Source organism: Macrosteles quadrilineatus, unplaced genomic scaffold (assembly GCF_028750875.1).
Source record: "Macrosteles quadrilineatus isolate MER2022 unplaced genomic scaffold, UCM_ALF_1.0 Scaffold_7__1_contigs__length_78375512, whole genome shotgun sequence".
NCBI lineage: Eukaryota > Metazoa > Arthropoda > Insecta > Hemiptera > Cicadellidae > Macrosteles > Macrosteles quadrilineatus.
Genome location: NW_026542600.1, coordinates 30,684,950 through 30,711,506, shown reverse-complemented (window position 1 = coordinate 30,711,506; position 26,557 = coordinate 30,684,950). Strand labels below are relative to the sequence as shown.

The window sequence follows — 26,557 nt, the reverse complement described above, 5'->3', positions numbered from 1 at the left end:
TAAAGCAAAAAGGGCCTTACAATATGTAATGGTACTTGACGACATCTCTCGATTTAATTAACCTTAAAGTTGATTTACCTATCAAGTGTTCTATGTTGGGGTCTAGGTAAGTATTACGTTAATTCTCAAATGAACAAGGGGTAAGCGACAGAACCTCATATTGGCTTTTAGATTTACCTGTAAGGTTTTATAGAAACACACTAAGCTTTTCTATTGCTGTGTGATAAGTATAAGTTTTTTATTTCTCACACCAAGTGTTTCAAACATTTTACTCTTATTTCAGTAGTGTTTAGCAGTTGATCAGCACATATCTTTACATTTCAAGCAAACTCTTCATATTTATCTCTTAACTGCATTTGATTAATAGTCCTCTCTATAACCCCTTGGAATGCATGCTTTGGCAGTAGACAGAATTAATCTTATGAAACGCTCATTTTTGTTCACTGAAGGAGGAATGAATCTAGTGCCACTGTCCAGCCTAATAAAGAAGGTTTTTAAATGAGCTTCGTAAACTTTTTACCAAGCGAAAGAAACTTACAAGAGGAATTTTTACTCTTTCATATATGAATAACATGCTAAGTGTTGAGCGTAAGAAAATTAAACTAGTACTTTTCTGCACACTTAAACAATTCTATCCAACCGACTCCAAGAGACAAAATACAGGTTTTGGAAGGACCAATGATCCTAACTATGAGAGAAGTTTTTTATGTAAGGGCTGTTTTTGTGTATGGTTCTGTAGTTATCATTCACACCGCAACAAGGCACCTTGCCGCTAACTGGCATCTTTTGTGAAAAGAATTTCACCATTTGCAGCTCCATAGCTGACATGTCCTATGCTTTACTGTGGGTTTAGAAAAAATTTAAACTTATCGAATCTCCCGCTGCATGTGAGATAAGATCAAGGAGCCTCGTTGCGGCATACTTGTGAACCATGGAGCCATACGCACAAACGACCTTTACTTAAAAAAACAACCCTCGTAGCTAAGAAGAAGGTATATGTGGGATCTTTGGAATATGGAATAAGACAAAGATTGTTTTTAAGTCTAGCTTTTGAGACCTAGACTTTGATCCTAGACTTTGATGAATAGGATCACAAACAATAATCTCAGATAGACTTAAACGGCATCAATGAATAAGACACCATATCAGGAAATTTTTGGGTTCTGAAACATTGCTGGTTGGTGTCCTTTTTAAGTATGTCAAAAACACCATACACTGTGAAGCTCTGTTACTCCCCTCTTGCACTACCCTCAAATTATGGGGAGCAAGCTGGCCTAGTGACAAAGCATGGTCTTTGGTTCCCGAGGTACTGGGTTCAAATCCCACCAATCACCAGGGGCTTGTAGCTATGCCACAACCCTCTCTATAGGCCATGCTTGTATTAGTAATTTGTAAAGCTGTTCTGTGTTAGAATATAGCATCCTAGGATGTGAAGGTAGGAGATAAAAAACCGCTCAGTCAGACGGACATAAAAAAACTTTAAGTTTCAATTTCAATTTCTTTCAGTGCAATAACGTCAACTTCGTTCTCGAACTATACAACTTCACAAAATGTACTATTGCTCATAAAGGATTGAACTACAAAACAAACTTTTGGCGTATTTACGCTTAACTTTCAAAATATTTTTAAGGATTATAAAATGATATTATCACCTAACCTAGGAATTAGTATGCTTTATGGCAGACAAATTTAACCAGGAAATTTGTTAATGAAAATTGTGACCATTTTTATAAAAATTGATTTTTCTACTCTTTTAAAATTCGGTAGTCTATACATATAATTTATTTTTAAATAAAAATCTCTTACTCTCTTGATAGGTTTTTGTGAATTACAACCGAATCCTATCTTGGGATTTTCCTCTTTGGCTTATAGGGACAGGTATACTGTAGTACAGTACAGTTGTAACAGGGAAAGTATTGCACCCTTCAATAAAATAGAGGTATAATGGGTTCTAGAATGGTTCTAGCTAACGGTGACATTGGGTTTTGTATAGGCCTACTATTTACCATACAGGGTGTCCCACAAAGAGAAGCTATTTTTTTAATTAATATGCTAACACTCATCAAACCCCCTGCAAACTTGAGACTACCCAGTTGCAGCTAACATGTAAAAAAGACGAGATTCACTAGATTCAGAATCTGACCAATCAGACAAAATGGCAGTAGATTCAAATAATGGTGTGTATTCTTTAAGACAAGTTTAATTGCAAAACCATTTAAAATTTACTCCTGCCTGATCTTGAACAATTTTACGTAAGTAAATAATATTAAGAAACTAAAGAGATGGTATAGGGGTCAATTATAAATTACACTTCACTGAAGCTGATGTCTATATTTGCTATGCACTTTTCATTCTCGGTAGGCCTAACAAACCTTATTCCTTCTCTATTTTAAATAGACTTTAGAATATGCATTTCAACTTGAATTTGAAAATGGGGAGGTAATTTTGTGTATTTTTTTAGGATCTTAAATCAATGTTTGAAAAGTTTATGAATGCCAATGGTGTAATTTGTGGGGTAGTTGCTACAAGAGTGGTAGTTGCATCCCTAATAATTTAGTAAAAGGTGTATAAATTTATTTTAATTTATCGCTAAAAAGGAAGAAATTTTGGAATTTTAGAACTATGCTCCAATAAAAATTTAGAAATTTAACTAATGGTGCATATTTGTCAGAATAATTATCAGAATCGTTTGAACAACATTAGTTTATTCATTTCTAAAACTCATAAGTTTGTAAGTAACCATACTTGACAGGGAATAAGCAAAACATTTGCGCCATGTAGCAAAGTGCTTGATTCATGTTGATGATATTTGAAGCCACGCCCAATGAGTCACTGAGGTATGACGTCTGCAACCTGATGAGTTTATCACAATGTTTTGGAATTCACCACCATACCTGTATATACAACAAACAATTCACCTTACTGTGTCCTTTGCTCCTTTCCAGCATTTTAAAAACGTATATAAGAATTATTTTACTATTTACATGATTATTCTTTATAAGTCACGCAAATGAAAATTATTTAATGACTATTGAATGGCTGTTGGTTGGAAATTATCTCAAGTGGTTTCGTTAAAAATGGCTCAAGAAAATCTGCTGTACTTTTGTTTTTCAACAAGTTATTGCTTTTATATCTTTCACTAATTGGATAATGTATATATTTTATCCAAAACCAATCTTTCTGGCTCTACTGTTGGTGTATATTGTTTAGCCAACAACAATAATTATGTAAGCTTTTTGAAATTTGGGAAAATATGTTTATTAAAAAGCTTTGATACTTTCTAAGTAATTTAAAAATGAACGTTCTGTCGTTAATTGTACAATGTTTCTCTGGATCCAACAACCCAAGAGATCTACATTTTTTTACGTAGTATTTTATAGTTTCTTAGATAAGTATTAAAACATTTTTTTATGTCTACCTTGAGCCTTGAGTGAGGTAAAGAACAAGTGGCTTGAGAGAAAACCATGGAGCAGAAACCGATACAGCATTAGTGGTGAAGACAGAATTTGGTCCTAGACAAGCTCCTATACCCTTATAGAAAGCCGTTAGTGGCCATCCTATATATACTTTATTTCTCAACAGTATTATAGTCTGTTGATATTATCAGTATATTTTGAGACCTATTAAAATCCCAGGCTCGTGCCTAGCGTCCTTAGGACAAAAAAAAAAAAAAATGTCAGTAGTGTCAGTTGATAACAACTGACAGTTTAAAAACATTTGTTTAGTATTAACACAGTTGATAAAACAACAATAGACATTGTATTGTTGATATACAGATAAGTAATTTATTAACAAATTACTATCTGGGAATTGATCTTTATTTCCTAATTAATAGAAAAACTATCAAAAAGACTTAAGCTTTGCACCCATTTGTTCTTATACACTTTATTATACTACAAATCTGGAAACTCAAAATTCCAGTGTATCATGCACATTATTTTGATCATGAATTATTAGTATTTCACAAGAATGTTTAAGTCATAGTAATTGTACCTAGAAATTATTGTTATGGTTTTAAGGCAAATAATACAGTACCAAAGTCCCATAATTTTCATCCAGTTATAAACTTCCACTCAGTTCACTCACTTCACTGAGTTATGTAGTAACTCAATGATATAATCCACATCAATACAAAAAGTGTCTAGGAGATCAAAATAATAAAATAGTTTTTGTAAGGAGGAAAATCGCTCAAAAATGAAGAAACTAAACAAACAAAAGTTGCATATAACAAAAAATGTAATACTGTATCTTATTTTTTTATCACCACTGATTTTCTGATGCCCAGATTTTCTTAGATCTGGATTTAAGGTAACTGTGTTGTAATCGATTGCAGGCTTTTCCAGAAATGGATCTAGTTGCCAAAACTGATGTCATTGTTAATGATCACAACTAAGTTTTTTGCTTTAAATTTTGCATCTATGTGAAATTTTCTAAATAAATTTTATACAGATCTGAAGAATTTGCAAATAGTAGTTTTTAGCTGAGATATTTATTTACTTGAGGATGTTGTACCGGTACCATGTCTCTCTACTTTGTTGATATATTCACTAACAAAATTCTATACTAAGGATTAAATGGGTAATATATCATTTCACTCGTGGTTTTTAAGCAAAGAGAATTTTATATACAGTAATAAAAATAACAATCATACACTAAGCCATTTATTGCAGTTTAACTGCACGTTTTAAACACAATAGCATATATTATAATACAGTCTTCAGACTTATCTTACACACACAAACTGTACGTAATAACTTAAAAAACAAATTAATTTGTTTTTACATTAATTAAAACCTAGTGTGATGAATAACATTAATATTCTACATTTTAAAAACATTTTCCATTTTAAAATAAAGTAGTTTTCAGTTTTATATTTTATGAATACAAATAAGGTAACATTTTTTTAAATAACAGTCTTATGTTAAAAACATTAGATTTGAATATATTCTATTTAAGTACATTTTGATATGAAAGTATCAATTCGCGTCCGTAAACGTGATAAATCGAATTATTATAGTTTGATTTTGATGAAATTTGGCGTGAAGGTGAAGGGCAAGATAATCTTGATGAGTTTGCAAACCAGCCAGATTGGGTCATGGGAAAGGAGTATTATCTAGACATGGTGTAAGTAGGGTTTTGAAATTTTCAAAAATTGGTTTTTCATTTTAACCCTTTAAAAACATGAAAATGTCCCATTTTTGTTAGTCATGAAGAGCTTAAGAATCAATAATTTTGTACTGAACCGTTGTTGTACAGCTAAACAACACTGTTGTTGTTTTTAAATTAACATTTTGACAAAAACATTTTTTACCGTCCCCGTAGCAGCAAACCTAGGTACTCATTAAATCTAATGTTATTTAATGAGGAACAAATAATGTCTTGTTTATGGAAATAGTTTAGTAAAAATCCAACATGACAAATTGAAATTTGCTTAGTCTGTAGGTTTGCTGCGGCGAGGGTATTTTAAATACTGCTATGTTAACTTTGTTATTGCAATGTATAAAAACTATCTAAAAACAATCAATAAAAAAAAGATTAAGATTTTTTAGGATAATTCAGCGTAGAAAATACTATCATTTTACATTTTGATAGTTTATCAGAGTAAACTTTGTACAACTCTTGACCCCTTTAGACTTCCGTAAATTATGTTGCATAACATTGTAAAAAATTCAATTTATATTAAAATGTATTGAATCCAAAAAGTTGTTATTATCCACTATGTTGTATGTTACTACTCAAATACTAATCTAAAGTTTTGCTAAAATGGCTGGAAGACGAACAAATTGAAGCTGGTACAATTATTGCACAAGTCTTACGTTTTAGGAACAGTGGGGCATCTCTGAGACATGGCAGTTGAGTATTTGAGAGATAATGAAATTAAAATCAGTGTAATTTATAAAAATATCAGCTATTTTAAATTGATAGCAGGTAATAAGTTGTTTAATGGCAAATGGTTTGTGTTCCACAATGCATTTCATACATTGTGGAGGAATCAATGGCAATTCACTAATTAATTGTTAAATGGTTTCACCAAGCCTTAGCAAGCCTTTGCGTGGGTTCGTGGCCTGGGCGACCACGCGGACCCTAGCTCTCCCAGAGGGGAGGTAATTGCCCGGTGTTGGAACCGGCACTTCAGGTAGACCACAAGCTATGGACGACTGGACAAGCCAGCCTCTTTGGGTTTACCCAAAGTGAGAGTACCCAGTGACATTCCCTCCATTCAGGGTGGTGGGGGTGTTCAGCTCTGCTAGTGTTGATTAAGTTCATAGATCTTTCACCTGCCTGTAGCTTGTGGTTGTGACTGAGTCCTACCTGTCGTGTACGACTGGCATTTTGTGAGGCATATCCTCGACTTTGGAAGTAGCCTCGTCCTGGGAGGTGAAATACCTAGCCCCCAGAGGGGAGGTAAATGCTCCGTGTTGGTATCAGCATTTTCAAGTTGTCCACAGACATGGACGACTGGGCATCGGGTCCCAGTGACATTCCTTTATCCAGGATGGAGGGGTGTTTAGCTCTAGGAGAGATGGAAGTACATCATAATCTCTAACCTACCTGTGTCTGTGGTTCTTTGGGCTTCGGCCTGCTTGTTGTGTGCGACCAGCATTCAGTGGGCAAATCCTCGACTTTGGAAGTAACCTTTCCTGGAGGTGAAAACGGGCAAGTACCCGCAGCTCACGGGGACACTCAAGGGCAACGTAACTTTCCGCAGTGTGAGGGCAACGGTTTGTAGGTACTTATGCAAACCAATCCCTGTCTCTGAGCACGGACAGTATGGTTATCTTGAGTGTGGGGGGTTCTTCCCGGAACCTCAATTGAGTCAAGGGTGTCGCCACCTCTGGTGGATAGGTTCATCCGGGTGGGTCCCACTTCTATACCTGCCTCCTTTTGGGAAACCCTGATGGCCTGGCAGTGATGTTGGGTCTGACGGGCAAACGAAGTAGATCGGGTGCTGGGTCCGAGCCCGCCAGGGGTATCTGGGGATCTATCGCTCTGGTTATCTCTGGTTTCCCAGCAATGGGTAAGGCCTCGATCGGGCAGCGGTGTAAATGGGAGGTTGGGGTTCCCCCCGTCAGCGTGCTGATGGTCCCCTTCCTCCTGGCTATCGATGGCGGGTTCTGCCTGTCAGGGATTAGATAGGTCCCGAGTGTTGCTTGCACTAAATGCGTCGGGGCGCTCTACCATGGACCTCTAGGTCCCGACCTAGTGGAACCCAGGTGGAGTGACGCTTAAACAAGCAGCCGGAATCCCTGGTTAGGATTGAGGGGCAACCCTCTTTCCGAAGGGTCTGCTTCGGCAGCCGGCGAGCCTGATGACCTTAAGTCATCCGCCCATGATGTGCTAAAGGTTGATGCGTAAGCTTCGGCCTACATCATGGGGCCCGGGTATGTCCTAAAGGATAGGTACCGGGTATGCAGTCAGGGGGCTTCGGCTCTCATGACAACAATAAATAAATAATAAAAAAATAAAGCCTTAGCAAAAATTTGTTTGAAAAAAGTGTAGGGAAACTAAAGAAATGAATGAAAATCTAAGTTAGAAAGGACAATGGCAAAACTGTATGTTGATTCCAAAGCTAGTTATTGAAAGTAAAAGGTGACTAAAAAGTATCAGTCATGACAGACATGTGCCGAATCCACTATATTACTCATGTCTAAATCGTAATGCCTACACATTATTTCTTTTAGTGAATTTCCCATATAGGGAATTGGATGTTACCGTAGGTCTCACGGTAATACCTGGGACCAATTTACTTTTTTTTTCAATTTACGTCACCAGAGGCCAAAATACCATCCGCTTAGATTCATATATATGTTTATATATATATATATATATATATATATATATATATATATATATATAATCATCTATATTATTAAAAGAATTGGTTGGATTTTTGTATGCAGCAAATCGACCCCTAAATATTTATTTTTATATAAATTGGGTGACAATTGGGTGTCGATTTAAAGCTCTTATCCTCTAGATGTGCCTTTTGCGGGTTTGGATGATATCCCGTAAAAGCCCTTCGTCGTAGAGGCTTTTAAAATTTCATAGTTTGTTCTGAATTCTGTTGTCAATCATCTAAACTTTTTCAAGTTTACATTTGTTTACATCAAAACGGATGGCCGTGATACAATTTTGTTTACATCCATACGAAAATGGGGTTATCTGTAGTAGGTGATGTTACAGTGAATTCAAGTAAAATTTTGTAATGTTCGTAGCATAAAATGTAAACAAGAAAATGACTTACGTTAGATATTGTGTTGTGAGATTGTGTGTCCTCATATAATGTTGTATTGAGGTTTTAGGGAATTCAAGTAAAGTATTGTAATGTTAGTTGTGCAAAATGTATAGAAGAAAATGACTTACGTTAGTTTTGAGTCTTCATAGTCTGTTTCGTTAGTATTTGTAATTTTTCTTAGATACCTCGAAAAGATCGCGCACGCAATGAAAATAATAGGGCTTTCGTAATGCATATAATAGCGATGTGATGAGACATAATCGTTTTCATCCTTATCAACTAATATCAAATATATCATGGACTTATTAAGTCACAAAGTGACCCAGGTTGCTAGTATATGAATGATATTCATATACAGATCTCAAAAATCTGTTAGTATATGTGAGTCTGTTAGCACTATAACTCGAGCAAAGATCATCTGATTTTGATTAAATTTGGTACAAACGTGTAAACCAGCATGATCGGACCATGGGAACAGCGTTTTATGGGGGGTTTATGGGGTAAAAATTGTTATATTTTCATTTTTGACCTCAATACATAAAATGTATTAATTTTCTCGGAACCATTTTGAAGAGCTTAAAAAAATTAAGTGTTATTAGTTACGGAGGAAATTCAAAAACTTTTAAATTTAAAATTCTGCTGTGTTTTTATGGAGAAGTAATCTGTTATGGTTTGCTTGTTTATTGATATATTTTGATCAAACTTGGCAAGTTATTAATTTTATACTAAGCTATAATTAGTTTACTAATAACACACTTTTTTACCTTCCCTGTAGCAGCAAACCTTAGTAATTGTTAACCCTAATGTTAATTAAATAGGGAATAAATCTGACATGTTTAAGGAAATATTTAAGTGAAAATCCAATCAGAGAAATGGAACTTCGCTTAGTCTGCAAGGTTGCTGCGGCGGGCGTATTTTCTTATAGAGTAGGAAGTTATTTGATCTGTCATGTCACTTGTCTTAAATTGTGTTCGAAACACTTAATAAGTATTTAAGAAGAATCTTCCTTAACTAACCTGTCTTATAACAATAAGGCTCCTACTGACATAGTAAGTATATTTACAACTGTAAATCGATACAGTATCAAAAATCATCCTTGTTGTAGAAATTATTCAATATTTTTAATCATTTGAAATAACTGTAAATATAATTGTTATAATACATATTATTTGTGTCCTTGAGAAAAACTTACAAACTAAGTAATAAATTAAACTTTAAGGAAAACAATTAAACTTTGAGCAAAGATTCTTTTGCTGAGTCCATAACGCTCTTGGTGGGTTTGGTTTTTGGACTGTAACTGTAAAGGAATACTGAAGCTATTACCATAGCAGCTCCTAAAACGAATTGAAATGTTATCATAAAGTCAAAGAGATACACAGACACTATGCAAGATATCACAATAGCGAGGGAAGTGGCAAACCCTTTCAATATGTTGTCAGCGTATTTAACTACCATCGCCACCATTAGTCCTCCACCCGCCTGTAGTACGACCAAGTAAGCGATGAACCAATCGTATCCGTGGAAGAAACCGTTGTTCCGGATGGCACTCATGTCTTTGGCGAAGCAAGTTAACAAGCCAAATGGCAGGGAGAGAAAACTGAGCTGAACGTTTCTCATCCAAACTGATATGTCAGATCCCTTTAAGATCATTTCAAAATAAATGCCTGCAAAACCTGACAAGACACAGGCACCGATTGCAGCAGCGAAGCCGATAAGTCTGTTCTGTTCAGCGTTGTTGACAGCCGTGTCAGAGGCACCGGTCAGTTGAACCATTGCCACTCCCAGCGCCAGAAGCACCAGAGCAGCCCATTGCTGTGCCAGCAACGTTCGCTTGAGCATCGTCACAGCAAACATGGCCGTTGTCAAGATCTTTAGCTGGTATGTTACCTATAACAGCATCAATGCAATCAAACTGGGTACTTAGGCACGTTTTTCCTATCTCAGAACATTTTCTCACAGGTATATTGAAATACTTCAATAAATTAATTTTTATAATTTAATTTAGTAGGCCTATACAATAAACGATAATAAAAGACACTAGGCTTCTCTCAAATATTCTGTGGAGTTCTCTTTGATAGTATTAAAAATGTGATTTATCCAGGTTAAACCTAATCATAGAGAAATAAGGTACAGAGGAAACAAGCTTATGGGACAACTGTGCTTTTTCAGCTCTGGTATGTTGGGGCAGAAATGTACTTGTGACGAACAAGGAAGGAACGGTTAACAATGTGCGCATATTCCTATCGCAGTGGCTCAGGGTCTTCCACCACTGTCATAATTACTGTCTTACAACATTCTATTACGGTCACCAACACGGTGCGGTCTAAAACTTAGGCTGTAACAGTCTATAAACTTAGGTTCAACATCAATATGACGGCGTACTTATGGACGAAAAACAAAATATAATCACATATTCTTGTGCATCTTAATTTGTTCTAAAAGATTTACTCAGGTAAGTTTTCCCCGATGAGTAAAAGAGGTCTTTTATCAATTTTTACTGCAAGACCAGTATTACTCTGCAATTACTTTTGGTAAATTTTTCATTAAAATGTTAAATTTCCATACACAACTATATGTAATAACCTTTAAATATTTGAATTACAACCCGACAAATAATGTGGAGCAAACAAACCGCACGGGTTTTAAGGGGGGAAATCCATGATGGCGGCCATTTTTCCAAGATGGCGGCATGTTCCTAAGTGGGATTTTTTGGGAATTTTAGTATGATGTTCCCAGCTTTGCGTACGACATCTCCACCAATTTTCAGCTTGAAAAATTAAAAATACGATATTAAGCTAATTTTTACATTTTTTTCCTGCACTAAATCAGAAGAGCTTTAAAAATATTCTTACTAAAATTGTATGTGAATATATGTTCTTCCTCGAGTAGTTTGAACACGAAAATATCACACTTCGTCCGACATTAGTCACATAATGTTACCTTTTGTAGCTTTGCCACTTGACCACCTATTAAAAAAAGAAAGTAAAACGTAGTAGTGTGACATAATAAGTTAAATGAGTAAAATTTAACTTATTACACCTTCAACAACCTTAATACATTTAGTACCTTATTTTCTAAATTTATTAAATTGAAATAAATAGTGATTTTAGTACCTGATACGTAGCTGCGTCTAGATGGGAAGCAGACAAATACAAGAGATTGTTCTGGATGATGTACAGTAGCGAAGGCACACACACTTTGAGAGTATCCATCGGTTGGTTGACAATGTTGTTGTGTAGTGTTGCTATCCATCGCTTGCTACTGCCTTCTTCTTTATACACGAGAGCTAGACTGGTTACCAGCTTCACCAGCTCAGCCATGAATACGGCTACAACAAAGAAATCATTTTGAATTACAATAAGTTTAAGATGATGAAAGTGCATCCTAGATTTAATATCCGTTGGTCTCTAGGCTCATTTTGAGGAGTAGGTATTGTGACAAGGGGCCCTAATTCCCTTGTCTAGAATACATCATCGTTGAAGATCCCAAGCGACAGACTGTTGCCCTCAATGCTGTGGAGGGGGGCAGTGAACACTTGTAATGAGAGTGCAGTGGAGAGTGTATGTTGGAGAGTTGCGGAGGGTGGTGCCTACCGAGGACGGTCTTCACGAGGTGTGTGGTGCAGGGAGTCGACACAGAGGGTGTACCTGGAGAGTCGTTGAGACTAGCCTGCAGGAAGGAAGGAATAGCTGCTCTACAACGAGTCCTCATCGTAGAGGAGACGTCTTCCACAAAGAGAGGCAGAGGACCAGGATGGACAAACAGGCCTAGGATGTATGCATACCTAGAGTTCAGCAATTGTATACAGGGTCAGAGAAGGAGCGTGGCTTTGTAAGGGACAATCAAAAATTAAACGGAGTATTTAAGGTAAGAAGTCACTTGTATTTTTATTGAAGACCCACCCCCCTCTCCCCAGAGAAAGAGGGTGTAACAGTATTACTCAAACCTGTGGCAGGAAACTCAGGGTCATCCTTTCTTTCTTTGGAAGTCCATTCTTTGATGATGGTAAAATTATGTTATTAGATGTTTTAGATATATTATAATTATATTGAAGATTTTTTATAATTTCCTGTGGTACAAACCAATGTTTCACAACGTTTTGGTATCTGGAATCTAATCCTGTCCACAGGAGAGAAAGTGCCTAAATAATAACACATTTGGTGGTACTGGAACTGGAAATTTGTGTATAAGAGAATTTAATGTTGCACGTAATTTTGAAAAGTGCACAACTAAGTTTCAGATAGAATTGCGGTTCATGGACATTGATTATGCAGCCAATTGATTTGCTTTAGAAGAAGATACTGATTTATAAACAACCCCAACCAAATCAGGGAAATCACAAGAAAAAAACCACATTTTGAAAAGTATAGTAGTAAAAAAAACAACAAAATCACAAATAGATCACATCAAGGAAAGCTGAACAAAGTAGGCCTAGACACTTCTGGTCGTGATGCAAAACTATAGTAAACCCACACTTACAAGTCAAACCAATCACATGAAAGTGTAGTCAAAGAGAAAAACAAAAAACAATATTCAATGGATCTACCTGAGAGCATGTTTACTCCTTGAGTCAGTGTTGTTTCATTTAATGTCTAAGTAAAGAAAAATACTTGACTTGGGAAATTATGAACTCCTAGAACCCTCCTTTTATCTAAGCTCATAGTTATGCCATACTTATGTGCAACATCAACATCATTTACAGTGTGCAGCAAAAATGAGTAGCAGGCTATGCAGAACCATATTTTATACACCCAAAATAAGTCAAAAATATCCAGTAACATATTTTTTATTCCTGCTTAGTTTGATTTTAATTTGCCATTAACATTTTTCATAAATAATTAATAACTCAAGAGCCCCTTGGTGATATTTTTATGAAACTTGGAACAAACTTTAAAGTTTGGTTGTTAAAACTTTCCAAAAACATTCTTTATAACTTCAAAATTACGTCCATTTATAATAGTACCTAACTCTTATGAAATTGAGCGACCAAATCAAAATTATATGATAAGTTTTTAAATTTAAAACACTTTTAACTCCTAATACAATGACACTTTGGTTGTAAAAGTCTGTTAATACAAATTTGTCCAGTTTTTAATGGTCAAAATTTCAAAATGGTGGTCATTATAAGATTTCAAAGTTAAAGTTCGCGAAAAAAACCAAAAACCAAATTAAAATGATGGTGAGGTTCTTCTTCGATATCTTATCTCAAACATCCTGTATATTTGTAATGTGGGTATCCAACTTACGTTTGTTACACAAACTGGACAGAAGGTCATTGACATGGACATTCCTGTCATTTCAGAACACATCCATAGAATCATAGACATCCGGCACGTTAGTCAGCAAGGCCTTGTTATCTCATGATAGGTATATCTGCTTCAGTATGCTAAGTGACACTGCCACTCCCTCCTTTTGAAATCCCAGGAGAACCGACTGGTACAACTCTGACCAGCAGTTCCAAAGAGATCTGTGTGTGAGAAGGTCAGCTGCTTTGCAGTCATTGACCGCATCACGACCGACTTACAGAACGCTATGGTCACTTGCTTCCATGACAATAGTTCCCCAGTACAGATAAAACACAGTTCTAACACTAGATGGTGTACTCCAGATTTGAATTGCATGAGGGCAAGCGTTAGGAAGCTATTCAATAAATGAATGATTTATTGTCGTTAAAATTACAAAGTTCATGACGATCGTCAAAAGAAAAACAAAACAATCAAGATGGCTCTGGCATTAAAACTATAATAACTAAAACGTTATACCAAAGTACCGTACTCTTCTTGTTTGTACAGGCAGTCCTGGGTTAGAGTAGTTTTTAAGACATGTTTGAATTTTAAAACACACAAGTTTTTGATGGAGACAGGCAAGAAATCATATATTTTAACACCTTGGTACTCAAAACTGTTTTGAGTAGTTTTATACACATGCCTTAGTGTGGAAAGATCATTAAATCTAGTACAATAGTTGTGCACATCAGATATATTTTCAGAAGATAAGAAAAACAAAATGTTTATAATACAATAAATGAGCCGTAACCGGGAGCCACACAGAAGGTCACTGAAAGAATACAACCTCACAATCAAAATAGCGTCCAAACCTTTTGGCCTCTAGGGATCTCTTAAGCTACTAGGAGTACAATACACCAGAGGGGTAGGTGGAACTTCTCCATGAAACTCCATGAACTTTTCTGCTGCATTTTTTAGAGAGATAGCAAAGGGGTGGGCCAACTGATCATCAAAGCTTAACCGTAGCCAGAAGGGTTGTCACTCTATCCAAAGTCAAATGGTCAATCAACCAGTTAGGCCCATTCGAGTCTCATAGGGGAGACGGCAATACCCAGATATTCTTCAGTAAGGATCGAATGCCCTCAAGCTCCTCTTATGTGAACTCTTTAGAGCAAAGCCTGGCATACAGGTATATTACTCAGGCAGACCCAAAAGAGGAAAAGCAGACTACTCTGAGGCCAAATCGTTCTGCCCCTTCAGTTTTCCTCCTTTTTCCTCAAGACCCTGGAGAGACTGGTGGAGAGGTACATAAAAAGGGTGTGCTTCTAAACACACCCCTTTATCACAACCAACACTCTTACCAGTCAGGGAAGTCCTTTGAAACTACTCTGAATAAACTGGTCAGCAGGACAACCAACCTGGCTGTTAAATAAATAGCCCTATGCACCTTCACTGACATTTAAGGAGCCTTTGACAATATAACCTACCTATATACTCTTTAGAAGAATACATGTCAAATTAGTTTTTATTTCTATTAAACTTGTTTTCTTTAGGTTAAGTTTTAGAAATAGTTTTTGACGCCATTCCATGTACTGATTTGTGTACACTATGAAATAAAGACAATTTCAGACCAGAATACTCTTAGCTTCATGCGGCAATAGGATTATTTTTGGAAAAAAATTAATATCTACAAATTACCTTTATAATTTTGGTCGATCTACTTGGCGCATGTTTGTAATATTAGGTTATGCAACACATGAAGGATAATTTTAAGTTATTAACGAGTAAAACAACAAGGCATGATTATAAAGAAAAACCCTTTATAGCATTAATTTGCTGATTACGTGGTAATTTAATTCATGAATATCATACTGCCTATGATATGAACTGATTATACAAAACCACATGTGATTCTAAAAAAATATTAACAATACAATCAAAATATTAATACCATTTTTTGGGTGGATATGAATTGAATTGTTTTAATTGAACTTAATACTTCAAAAGTGATTTATCATTGATGATAATTTATCATCCTGCTTAGCTCAAGACATACTAGACTAGATTAGTGAACACTTGGGACAATGTTTGGGAATCTCTTGTCTCTTGGTTTATGGACCTCACTAATTACACAACAGAACATGTTTACTAACATACTTGGTTAAACAGTAACATATGGAGCATTCTTGTGTGTTTTGGCAACTACATTCTGTTTTGTTCATCTTTCAATAGGTTTAGTCTACAGCTTTCTGTAATTGGTGCCCACAAACACTGTTTTTTGCAAATTGGATTTGATATTTTTAACTGTCAGATCAATTTTGTTTTATACAAGTAATTTTTTTTTAGAAATGCATTTTTTATTAACTAAACAATATGCTTTAGTTAGCACTACTATAGCTACTACTACGAGTTAGCAGGATATTGCTGGTGAAAATTTAAACTACAGACAGAGGTAAGGAAGCCTATTTTTCCAATGGAAAAGGTTTAAAATTGGTGGACAGCTAACGGAATTTGTCTTGATTTGCTGTTCATTCAAAAGAATATTAGAAATATATGAGAAGAATTTAGGTAAGCTTACCTGTAGAGGAGAGGAACTTGTCACCGGTTCTGGTACAGGCGTATCGCATGCTGAGTCCCAAGACAGCATTCTGTAGCGTCAGGGTGACCAGGCTGACCACCTTCAGCATACGCACTTTCCCTGTAACATCACAACAAAGATAAAGTCTCCAAAAAAACAAACATTTCACATTGAGGTTATCATAATGAACAAGGGTCTAGGTTTGTAGGCTGCCTTACTTGAATCGGAAAGAGCCAATATAAATGGCATAGAAAAATGGTTATAGTGCTCATCTAAAGGTTTACTAGTTCAATACTGAGGGAAGTCAGAAGCTTTTTGGTGCTTCGAAAATGGAACCAGCTCTTGATCAATGGGTTTTGAAACAAATAACTTTTTATTTGACATGTCATCATACAATTTAGCCATTTACAATTTGTCCTAATTTGACATTCCTTTTTAGTGAAAATCCTTTTTTTTTTATTCCATCGAATACTTGTTCCAATATTTCTTCAGGAATCGCTTAATTTCATGACAATTCTTAGTTTCAGTTCAAGCAAATCCCTTGGGCGACTTTGAAAAACCTTGAACATAAAGTAGCTTATAGGGAGAACCCCAAAGAAAGGGAAAAACCAACGTAAAGCTTCCCACGATGAAAGCTTCCTGGCAAACATCTTTGGTCTTTTAATTAAGTTAATGTGACTTATACACATGCATGCAAGTTCATTGGCATGCTGGTGTACAAAGAATTTGCAGCTTCCACCGTTTCTATAAGCGAATTTCCCACATAGGGAATAAGCTATTACCATAGGTCGCATAGTAAGACCTGAAGCCAGGACCAATTTACTTTTTCGTTTTGAGGTCCCCATAGGTCAAAAACACCATCCATTCTAATTTATATATATATTTATATATGTGTCCGTTAATACAATAACTCGCGCAAAAATGATCAGATTTTGATAAAATCTGGTACATAAACATACATTTATCCCAACGAGTTCGCTTAGCAGCATGACTGGGGAACGAGGGTTTATGGGTGGTTTTATGGGGTAAAAATTGGGTTTCCTCATTTTTGATCCTGAAAAAATGAAATTTTGCAATTTCTTTCTCAACTATTTTGTAGCGCTTAAATAAATAAATAACTTATATATTGATTGAAGCATTGTTGTATGCCTAACAGTTAGGTATACAGAACATATTTAAAAAAATTTTAAATTTAAAATTCCCATGTTATTGTTATGGAGAAAAAATCAACTGTTGTAATTTGCTTGTTTATGGATATATTTTGAACAAATTTGGTAATTTTTTTTTATTTCATATTAAGCTATCAACATTTCAATAAAAAGACATCAGATTACCTTCCCTATAGCAGCACACCTAAGTAGGTACAATTAATTTTATTTGAGTAGGACAAAAATCTGACACTTTTAAGGGGATATTTGATTGGAGGTCTAGCCAGGTTGATGGAAATTCGCCCCAGTTTCACTGCTCACTAGACTATTGGAGATTTATAATAACATGTTTAACAATTGCAAGGTAGTGGAAAGTTTAAAAAATCAATTATATTCCCGCTGCACAAAAAGGGCGATGCAAATTCTGTTGAGAATTATAGAGGACTTTCCTTTATTGCCTGGTCGGTAAAAGATTTACGAGTTTGACAGCAGCCTTCGACACTATAGACAGAAAAGCCTTAATTTATATATTATTTTGTATAGGAGTCTCAATCAAATTTGCCAAGCTTCTTGAAAATCTTTACTATAAAACCAATATTTCTGTGAGGTGTAAAAATGGCGTTACAAGTAGTTTTGAATCGAAGATGGGTTTAAAACAGGGTTGTAATCTCAGCCCTACCCTATTCTTAATATTAATAAATGATTTGCCAGAATTTTTAGAGGGCGGCTGTTTATTTGGAGGTCAGAAAATAAATATCCTAATGTATGCGGATGACAGTTTTAATAGCTCCCACAGCTGTGGTATTGCAACAAATGATTGTAAAACTTGAACTTTATTGCAATTTATGAAATCTTCAAGTTAATACTAATAAATCGAAAATTATGGTTTTTTGTAAAGGAGGTAGATTGACAAAAAGTAATAAATGGTTCTATAAAGGCAAAGTGGTTGAGATTGTTAACTCTTAAAAATTTCTGGGGGTCTTATTCATGTCAATGTTAAGTTGAGAATAACATTTTTAGGTAAAGTCCTTAGCTGCAAAATTAGCCATGAACACCACCTGGAACAAATTAATAAACAATGACAGGGTGCCTCTGTCCTCAAAATTTGTATGTTTTAACGCTGTTGTGAAATGAATATTATGTTATGGAGGCCAGGTATGGGGATATTTATGTAGAATCTGTACAAATGTTATTTATTAGGAAGCTGTTTCAGTTGCACTTACTCACTTTTGCACTGTTCAGTTGCACTTATCACTAAATGGATAAATTACTCACTGTACTTGGAAACAGGTCTAGATAAATTACACATTTATGCTCTCTCAATGAATCTTAATTATATAATAAATATATTGGGGCTACCACCTGAGCGTTTGCCAAGAATATTAGTCGCTGAAGTCTTAAGACAAAATGTAGATTGGTTATAGCGTGGAGAGCATTAGGAATCAAATATGGCGTGCAAATGGACCTGACTATAGATACGATTGAGGAGGCGGGGAGTGGTAGGTTAAAGTCTCAATTAGTTAGTGTCGTAAATGCAGCAAGAGATAGCTGGAGAGCTGAGTGTCTAGGCAGAGCGCGTGCTTCAGCTTATCATTCTCAATACCTCGTCATTGACTTTGACCCTGGCAACAATATCTTCTTGGAAACTTGTTTTAGTCAACTGAACCATTTCTTGGATAATGAAATGTAGGGGAGAGCTTAACGATCTCAACTATAAACCGTAGATTGTCAACGAAAATTACACACGTTTTTTGTGTAATCTAAACGAAAATGAATCTGTTTTACACTTTGTGGCTGGTTGCCCTGTGTTCAATTACTTGCGACTCTTGTATTTTGGGAAACCAAAAATACAATATGAGGAGTTTGTGGATTATTTGAATGGGAAGGATTGGCGGGGCCTTGGAAGTTTTTTAAAAATTGCATGGAAACGTAGATGGAAGTTAGTTAGGGAATTTAATTTTTAAATTTTTGAATCTTAAAAACTACCTGTAGGTATTTGTTGAAAACCATTTTGAATGATTTATATATGTAATATAATAAAAAATAGGTTTATGTGTGTTAAAATTATACATATATGTGGATGTATGCATACATGTGTATGTGTATATACGTATGTATATGAGTTGCCTAAAGAAGTGTGATTTTATATTGTTTTAGTACTACGTGTGCTGATTATATGGGACAATTAATATTGAATGGACATTATGCCAAACCAGCAGACGGTCGTATGACCATTGTTGTATGCGCTATGTAACAAAACTACCGTATCCATTTCATGAAATGTACATAATATGTAATCAATAAAGCACTTTTTCTATTCTATTCTATTCTAATACCATAGCACAATGTTTACTATAATGACATAGTTTAATTGGTGTTAAAATCAGAAATGTTCATTGTTGCATTAGGCTACTTATCAAGTGACAGCAAAATAAAATTGGGGTGCTTTCATTGCCCCACCATGTATATCATGAATAAAAAAAATTAACCCCAACAAAATTACTAAAGATTAACCAAATACTAGGCAATCAAATACCAATTTAAATTTAATCTTACTGTAGTTTTAAAAAGATACGACAAACAAATTACCAAAATGCATTCAACCAGCAAAATCAAAGACCAGAAAAGAAACTCACTGATTGATTGAAAGCAATGGTCATCATCGGTAGACATTTCAAACTGAATAGTTAACTATCAAAGTTTCTGAAGCGATGTATGAACTAGTTTACACCTTTCACCTTCGCTAAAAGTTGGTTAGATCTACAGTTGTAGGCCTACATCTGTTGTTTAAGATGTATGCCTGATATGTTTGCTGTTTACTCTACGAGACAATTGTCATAATTATCCCATCATCACTCTAACTACTTCTAACATGTTAGAATACAATATACTGTGCCAGTTAGAAGTGTGTGATTTGTAGTTGAGTCTTACCAAGAGTAACATATTTGGACACTTCTACCCCTTGTAACAATTTATGGATGAATCTAAACTCAATTCTGGCTACGGTAATTTATATAATTTACAATTAAGTTGTCAGATAACACTATAAATACAGCTAGACCTTGCCATGTGGTACAGTAGTTGCATTCTTGGGAAGTAGCCTATCATAAAGCAAAACTACATGAGATGGGGATTATTTACTTGTAGTCACTAGGAAATTTATTGTTTCAATAATTATAAAAAAGATGTAGAATCCTGGCTTATGCAAGTCTTGTGTGGCTTACATACAAAATCATGGATCTACTACACAGCTGGTCAACTAAGCAGAACCATGTAGGCTATAGCAAGGACTACCTGTACCTCGTCACAGAAAAACTACAGAATAAACCAAATCCAAATACCCTATTTAGATTCGATTGCATGGATATTAAATCAAAGCCCAAGCTATTTAGTTTTGATTGCATAGATAAATATGAAAGAATTTGCTATTCATTCTCATATAATAATAGCCTGAATGAATATTTAGGTTAGCAGTGACAAGGATGTCTGAGAAAATTACTGTATTTTGAAGTAAAATAGCAATAGCACATTGTGTCAGATAAAGCAACTTACCAAAACTAATATTAGACCAAAAATACCTACTAGAGCAGATAAAGAATATTACACACAACATTGCTTCTTATTAAACCAAACTTTAAGAACGCCTATCAAGCTTATTATGCTTCCAACTGTTTTTTGAAATTATTTCACCATGAAGGGCCAAGGGCTTTATTTTTCATCCCTCCTTTCATCCCAAAAATTCCACCTTATAATGATTGAATCAGTCTGGTTTTTGGACAGGAATTGTGTTGCCTTTTTAATTAAATTACAGTGTAGGCATGAATCTGATTACAATAGAACTACCGTAACCTCGATAACAAGACTGTCATGGGGATTATTAAATAAGACTTGTTATCAAGATAGACTTCTTGAGGTTTGTAATAACGGTACTTTGGTTATACGGAGGCCACCCTTATACAGCGTGCTGCAGCGGTTATGTTAGGTTGGGCTATCATAATTAGAAAGTATGACTTACCTGGTATCGTTTGGTTTATTACGAAACGAGGAAAGTCCTACAAACATATTTATGATAATCCAACCTATAAGCTCCGCAGCGTGCAGTAAAATATGTGGCCTCCATATAAAACCAAAGTACTGTAATAACATGTGATTAGGGGAAAATTAATTCAAAGGGATTCGAAAATGACACTTGTTATTAAGGACTTGCTATCAAAATTCCACTGTAGCCTATTTTGAAAAGATTAAATATCTTTAGCTTGAAACAATAAAAATCACAACTGTACCTTTGCTAACACATGATATAATAATCTTTGTGTTAACTTCTTATAGAATATGTGCTTGATAATAACTCTCAGTGAATAAGAATTTGTGTTACATCACTAATGATTAGTAGGTTAGGGTTAGTATCATTCAAGATCAAGCAAAGACTTATGAGCTCCAGACTTGGTCAGTAGCAAGCGAACATGCTTAAAACTTGAAGAAGCTTACGCTGATTTGTTCTAAGCAACTTGGATGACATACTGAAAAGGAGTCAGATACCACTCTCAAAATGCCAGCACCTCTTTTCCTGATTAATCTGTAAAACTGTTATTAGATAAGAATAAAGTTTAGGAAATGTGGTTAAAAATAACTGGAAATGATTAGAGAAAAATAAAAGTGTTTTTGTGTGATTAGCTAAGTGTAAAGAGACAGCATTTTTGGTCAGATGCACATAAGCAAGCGTAGGCCTAAGACAATGGACTTAAAAATGTAAAGTTTTCATTAAGAAAAGATTGTTTAAAATTGCTACCGTTTTAGTACTATGCATCAAATAACTAAATCAGTATATAGGCCTAACTGATTTTCTAGCACACACATAATTTTGGTAAAATTAATTAAACTCTATATTCTAACAGAAAGTCAAAATTCTAATTAAATATAATATAAATGATTACTCAGAATAAACCCTAATGATCATATTATGAGATGCGTTGGTTTAATGTAACTTTAAAATAAATGATCCAAATGATTTTATTGGCCATTCAGTTACAGTTACCACTGAACTGAAGTTACTTAACAATCAGGCCTACTTACAACTTACTTACTTAAGTTACTTACAACTGAAGTTACTTAACTTGTTTTCTCAAGCTATATGGAATAATATTCAAAATATAGCTTGAGAAAACAAGTTAACTAACTTCAGTTTAGGAAGTGCTGTTTTACTATATAACCTTTGTATCTCATCACAGTAGGCTATTAACTTCACATATAGTGTTCATTGATGCAAATATGTTGTTCATTCTTGCAACACAATATATCTCTTAGGCCTTGATCCTTATAGAAAGAACTGTGGTCTTAAGTCTAGAACCAACATCTGAGGAGGTTTACCATGATTCCGCTGTCTAAAAAATAGGTGTGTCACATTGAATTTTAAATCCAAATTGTTGATTGTACGAAAAAAAGTCATTGTAGAAAAGTGTGGTTTGTTTTTAAGTGTTACCAAGGTTCAAATTTGTAACAAAGTCGTGGCTATGTTATTGGGTAGGCTATCTGAGGGAGTTTCACTTTCATGTAAACACTCACTCCACACATCCTCAGGCCAGTACTGGTACTAAGATTTATTCTTGCTTCATTTGAAGGGGATAAACATTAATCATAAATAAGACGCACACATGCAAACGGACATAAAAAATGATTCAATATTTATTTCAAATATCAAGAGTAATATAAAAATCCTACATTTTATCAAACAACCTATTCAATAGAGACAAATTGGAAGATTTCAAAATTTACAGGGTCGTTCAATTTGATGGGCAAAATATCATCAACGAGGATATTTCATTTTGATCTAATTATTTTTACGACACTGAAATTAAGATATTGGAGGGAGGAGAAGTTGTGAATTAAACAATAAGTGGATCGGGAAACCCAGACCCGATGTCATCACCAACCCCGTTGACCAGCAGTTTATAAGTTACACGATTTCCTCCTGATCATGTCATTCCCCGCACTATACAGTACTGTATTCTCGTTTATATTTATATATTTATAAATATATAAAAACTCGTTTAGCTTCTTCGTCTGAGTTTGTGGTTTAACAAGTTGCAAGTTGAGTAAGACCTAACTCTGATAAAGTAATTCAACTGTCTCTCTTTAGTCGAATTGAGTGTAGGTTTTGTGAGTCAGGCTTGCTTTTAGTAAATAACGTAACTTACATAAATTTCATAAATTGGACTCGCCACAGACAAAAACGTTTCAACTTTTCTAGTGGTATCAACTGGTTCTTGGGTTCCTATTGAGTTCAACATTGTCCACATGAGTGACTAGTGACCTTTGGCCTCCTTTGATTTTACTTAAGTGTGAGTTTCGTTTTAACCCGTAAAAGATTGTTTACTTCTTTGTTTAAAGTTCATTGTTGGTGATGGTGAGTTAATGTTGTTCAAAGGTCTTGACTTGACTGCTATACAGTGCATATTTTTGACTGCTACCCTCTGTAGTGTATTCCAACTTAGGTTGGTATTTGTGTATGCCTATTGTTAGTTGTAATGTGTTAGTTAAGTTTTTCACCTGAGGACGGGGTCAGATTCTAGATCCTGAAACGTTGTGTATTGTTTTTTACTATCGAGATGGAAAATGCCCGCAATAAACCTTTGAACAACATGGTTTACTTGGGCTGAAAACAAGAAACTGAATCAAGTCAACACAAATCTGTATTTAACTGAAGTTGACTCAACTAGTCACATCACAAAAATCCAACTGGGAGGTTAAAAGAAAATAAATTCAAATTAATAGGTTTTGGTTTAAGCGTATTTTGACCCTCTTATTTAATACTCTTAGCAAGAGCTTGGACTAAAAACCAATGAAATTTCTTAAATATGACCACACTGCTTTGTTTGGACTGACAATCATTTAAGGTAGGCAAAATAGGTTGCTCTTATACATAGGTGCTGAAATCAGTGACCTGGATGAATAGCCTACAGTACAGAAGTTGTCAAAATAGCATCCTTCAAAATGCATGGGCTAAACAAGCAAATGGTAGGCTACCTACGAAATAGGGATATGCCTATCTAGCTTTGATAATGCAAACATTACCTAGGCTCTGCCAATGCATGTTATCATGTCATAGGTATACTTTGACTTAAAATACATCAAATTAGCGACAGCAAGTGAAGTGAGTAGGCCTAAATATAAATAAAAACTAGTCCATGACAAAATGCATAAATAAGCCGGGAAATTACCTCGACTCTCCATAGTTCCACTTGATAAGTTGGCACGTACTTAAATTTGTTGAACTTGTAATAGAAAACAATTGAAATATAACTCAATAGTTCATCAACCAAACCAATGAGTTCTTCCACATGAAATAAAAACACCAGAAGCACAGGTAAAAACAAAAACACAAATAACGTAAACTGTTTACATTTTACAAGTTGACAATTAGAAATCGCAGCGCAGGCGAGCCTGGCGAGCTGGCGAATCAGTCGAATCACAGCTGGTAGTTGGAACTGTCGAACTGATCAACTGATGGCACCATTTTTTATTTTGTACAGACACAGGTAGACATCAACGGTAGGCAAATAAGCTATGGGTTTAAGCACGGCCGCCTTTAACTCCAGGCCGCGGCCTTCGAACTGGCAACGTAGTTAAAGGCGGCCATGGTTTAAGGCTAGGAGCTATAATTAAATCTGTGTTGATATAACTATAATAGGTACTTACGTATTATACGGAGGCCATTTATTTTACAGCGCGCTGCGGTGGTTAGGTTTGGTTGGTCTATTATAAATATGTTTGTAGGACTTTCCTACTTTCCTTATGAATCGAACCAGACAAGTCATAAAAGCTTCATGATGACCAAACCTAACCGCCGCAGCGCGTTGTATAAGGGTGGCCTCCGTATAATACGTAAGTACCCTATAATAATTTAATTTTTACAATTTATTTATTCATTTATTCATACGGTAAACACCACTTTAACAATCAATACATGAGTGGCAAGTTCCATGATAATTATTTGAATTTGTTATTTACTAATTAGATCATAATGGATTTACTCAAAATTTAGTGAAATTTATTTTAAATTGAATGAATTTATGTAAACCAGAAAATTACTCCATAAATACCTCGAGATATAAATAATTAACGCACAGTTATCCTAATTTCCCAATGTATAAGGTCAAGTGGTGAATGTTTTATTGTGGTGTCTTCCATTACAATGTGAAACATGCCCATCTGGTGAAAAAACAATAAATACAACATTTTTGGATCACTAAACCACCTGAGCATTAGTACACAATTTTGGACTATTTGACAAAGAGATAGTTTCTTCTACCTCAAATGATTGAAACGGGTCGCCGGAATTTTACCCCCCTGGAATTTTACCCCCTGGGCAAAGCTAACGTCACTATGACGTAGTAACCTGAGTGGCCAAAAGTTTGTTCGCGGTCGGAATTTTACCCCCGCAGATTTGGAAGTCTAATGAAAATAGTCAGAGCGTGATTAATTAGATTAGCGATAAAAACCGGAATTTTACCCCCTGTCCATATAACTAGCTTAGACAACTGAAGATGTACGGGCCGGATTTTTACCCCCGGAATTTTACCCCGGATCTTTACCCCCCGGAATTTTACCCCCTGGCTGATTTTAGAAATTGAATGATTGATTTTCTTATTTCTGTTTTTAATTAATTGTAAACATTTCAATATATAGTAGCCTATCTTTATTTATTTATTTTGTAATCTCAACTAAGTAAACAGAATTCGCTGTTTATTTTGATCATATTAACCAACAGTTGGCTTCAAAGAACGAATCCTGACACTCGAATCTCAAAATTGAAATTAAAACCCTATTCGATTAGTTAATGTTACATATAAATTAAGATAGGCTACTAAATAATAAAATATTTACCATTAAATTAAAACTGAATGACGAGAATTAATCATTCTCACTAATTTATATATCTGGCCAGGGGGTAAAATTCCGGGGGGTAAAATTCCGAGGGTAAAATTCCGGGGGTAAAATTCCGGGGGTAAAAATCCGGGGGTAAAAATCCAAGCCGTACATCCTAGGTTTTTATAATTTGATGTGTTCTGATTAAACTCACAACCGTGAAAATATATGTTTAATTCCGCGTTTAATCCATCGAGCTGATGTCGCGAAACTCAAAAGTTCGCGGCCGGAATTTTACCCCCTGGTTTGTGACGTCACGTTTGCCCAGGGGGTAAGATGCCAGGGTGATAAAAATCCGCTACCCCATTGAAACATATAACCATAGATAAAACGGAGGCCGTGATAAAACATAACTATGTTTTATCTATGCTATAACTAACTCATAAGTTAAATACTTTTATTTCAAGACGATAAAAGTCAGAGCTGCTAAAATTCAAAGTAAATT

At 35.1% G+C, this 26,557-nt stretch overlaps 1 protein-coding gene across 3 annotated transcripts; it reads right to left on the bottom strand.

Annotated features, from left to right (window-relative positions):
* Window positions 1-7,926: 7,926 nt before the first annotated feature.
* On the bottom strand, window positions 7,927-24,632 carry LOC128998138 (UDP-N-acetylglucosamine transporter-like). Of its 3 annotated transcripts, none has more exons than XM_054424139.1 (5): window positions 24,405-24,632; window positions 21,676-21,771; window positions 16,040-16,159; window positions 11,350-11,564; window positions 7,927-10,123 (listed from the first exon to the last, which is right to left on the bottom strand). In XM_054424139.1, the coding sequence occupies exons 2-5, from the start codon at window positions 21,704-21,706 to the stop codon at window positions 9,464-9,466; spliced, it is 1,026 nt and encodes a 341-aa protein (XP_054280114.1). In that variant the 5' UTR covers window positions 21,707-21,771; window positions 24,405-24,632; the 3' UTR covers window positions 7,927-9,463. The 3 variants fall into 3 exon arrangements, with proteins under 3 accessions (XP_054280114.1, XP_054280115.1, XP_054280116.1); XM_054424140.1 differs by having other exon boundaries at window positions 21,676-21,763; XM_054424141.1 differs by lacking the exon at window positions 21,676-21,771.
* Between the last annotated feature and the right edge of the window lie 1,925 nt (window positions 24,633-26,557).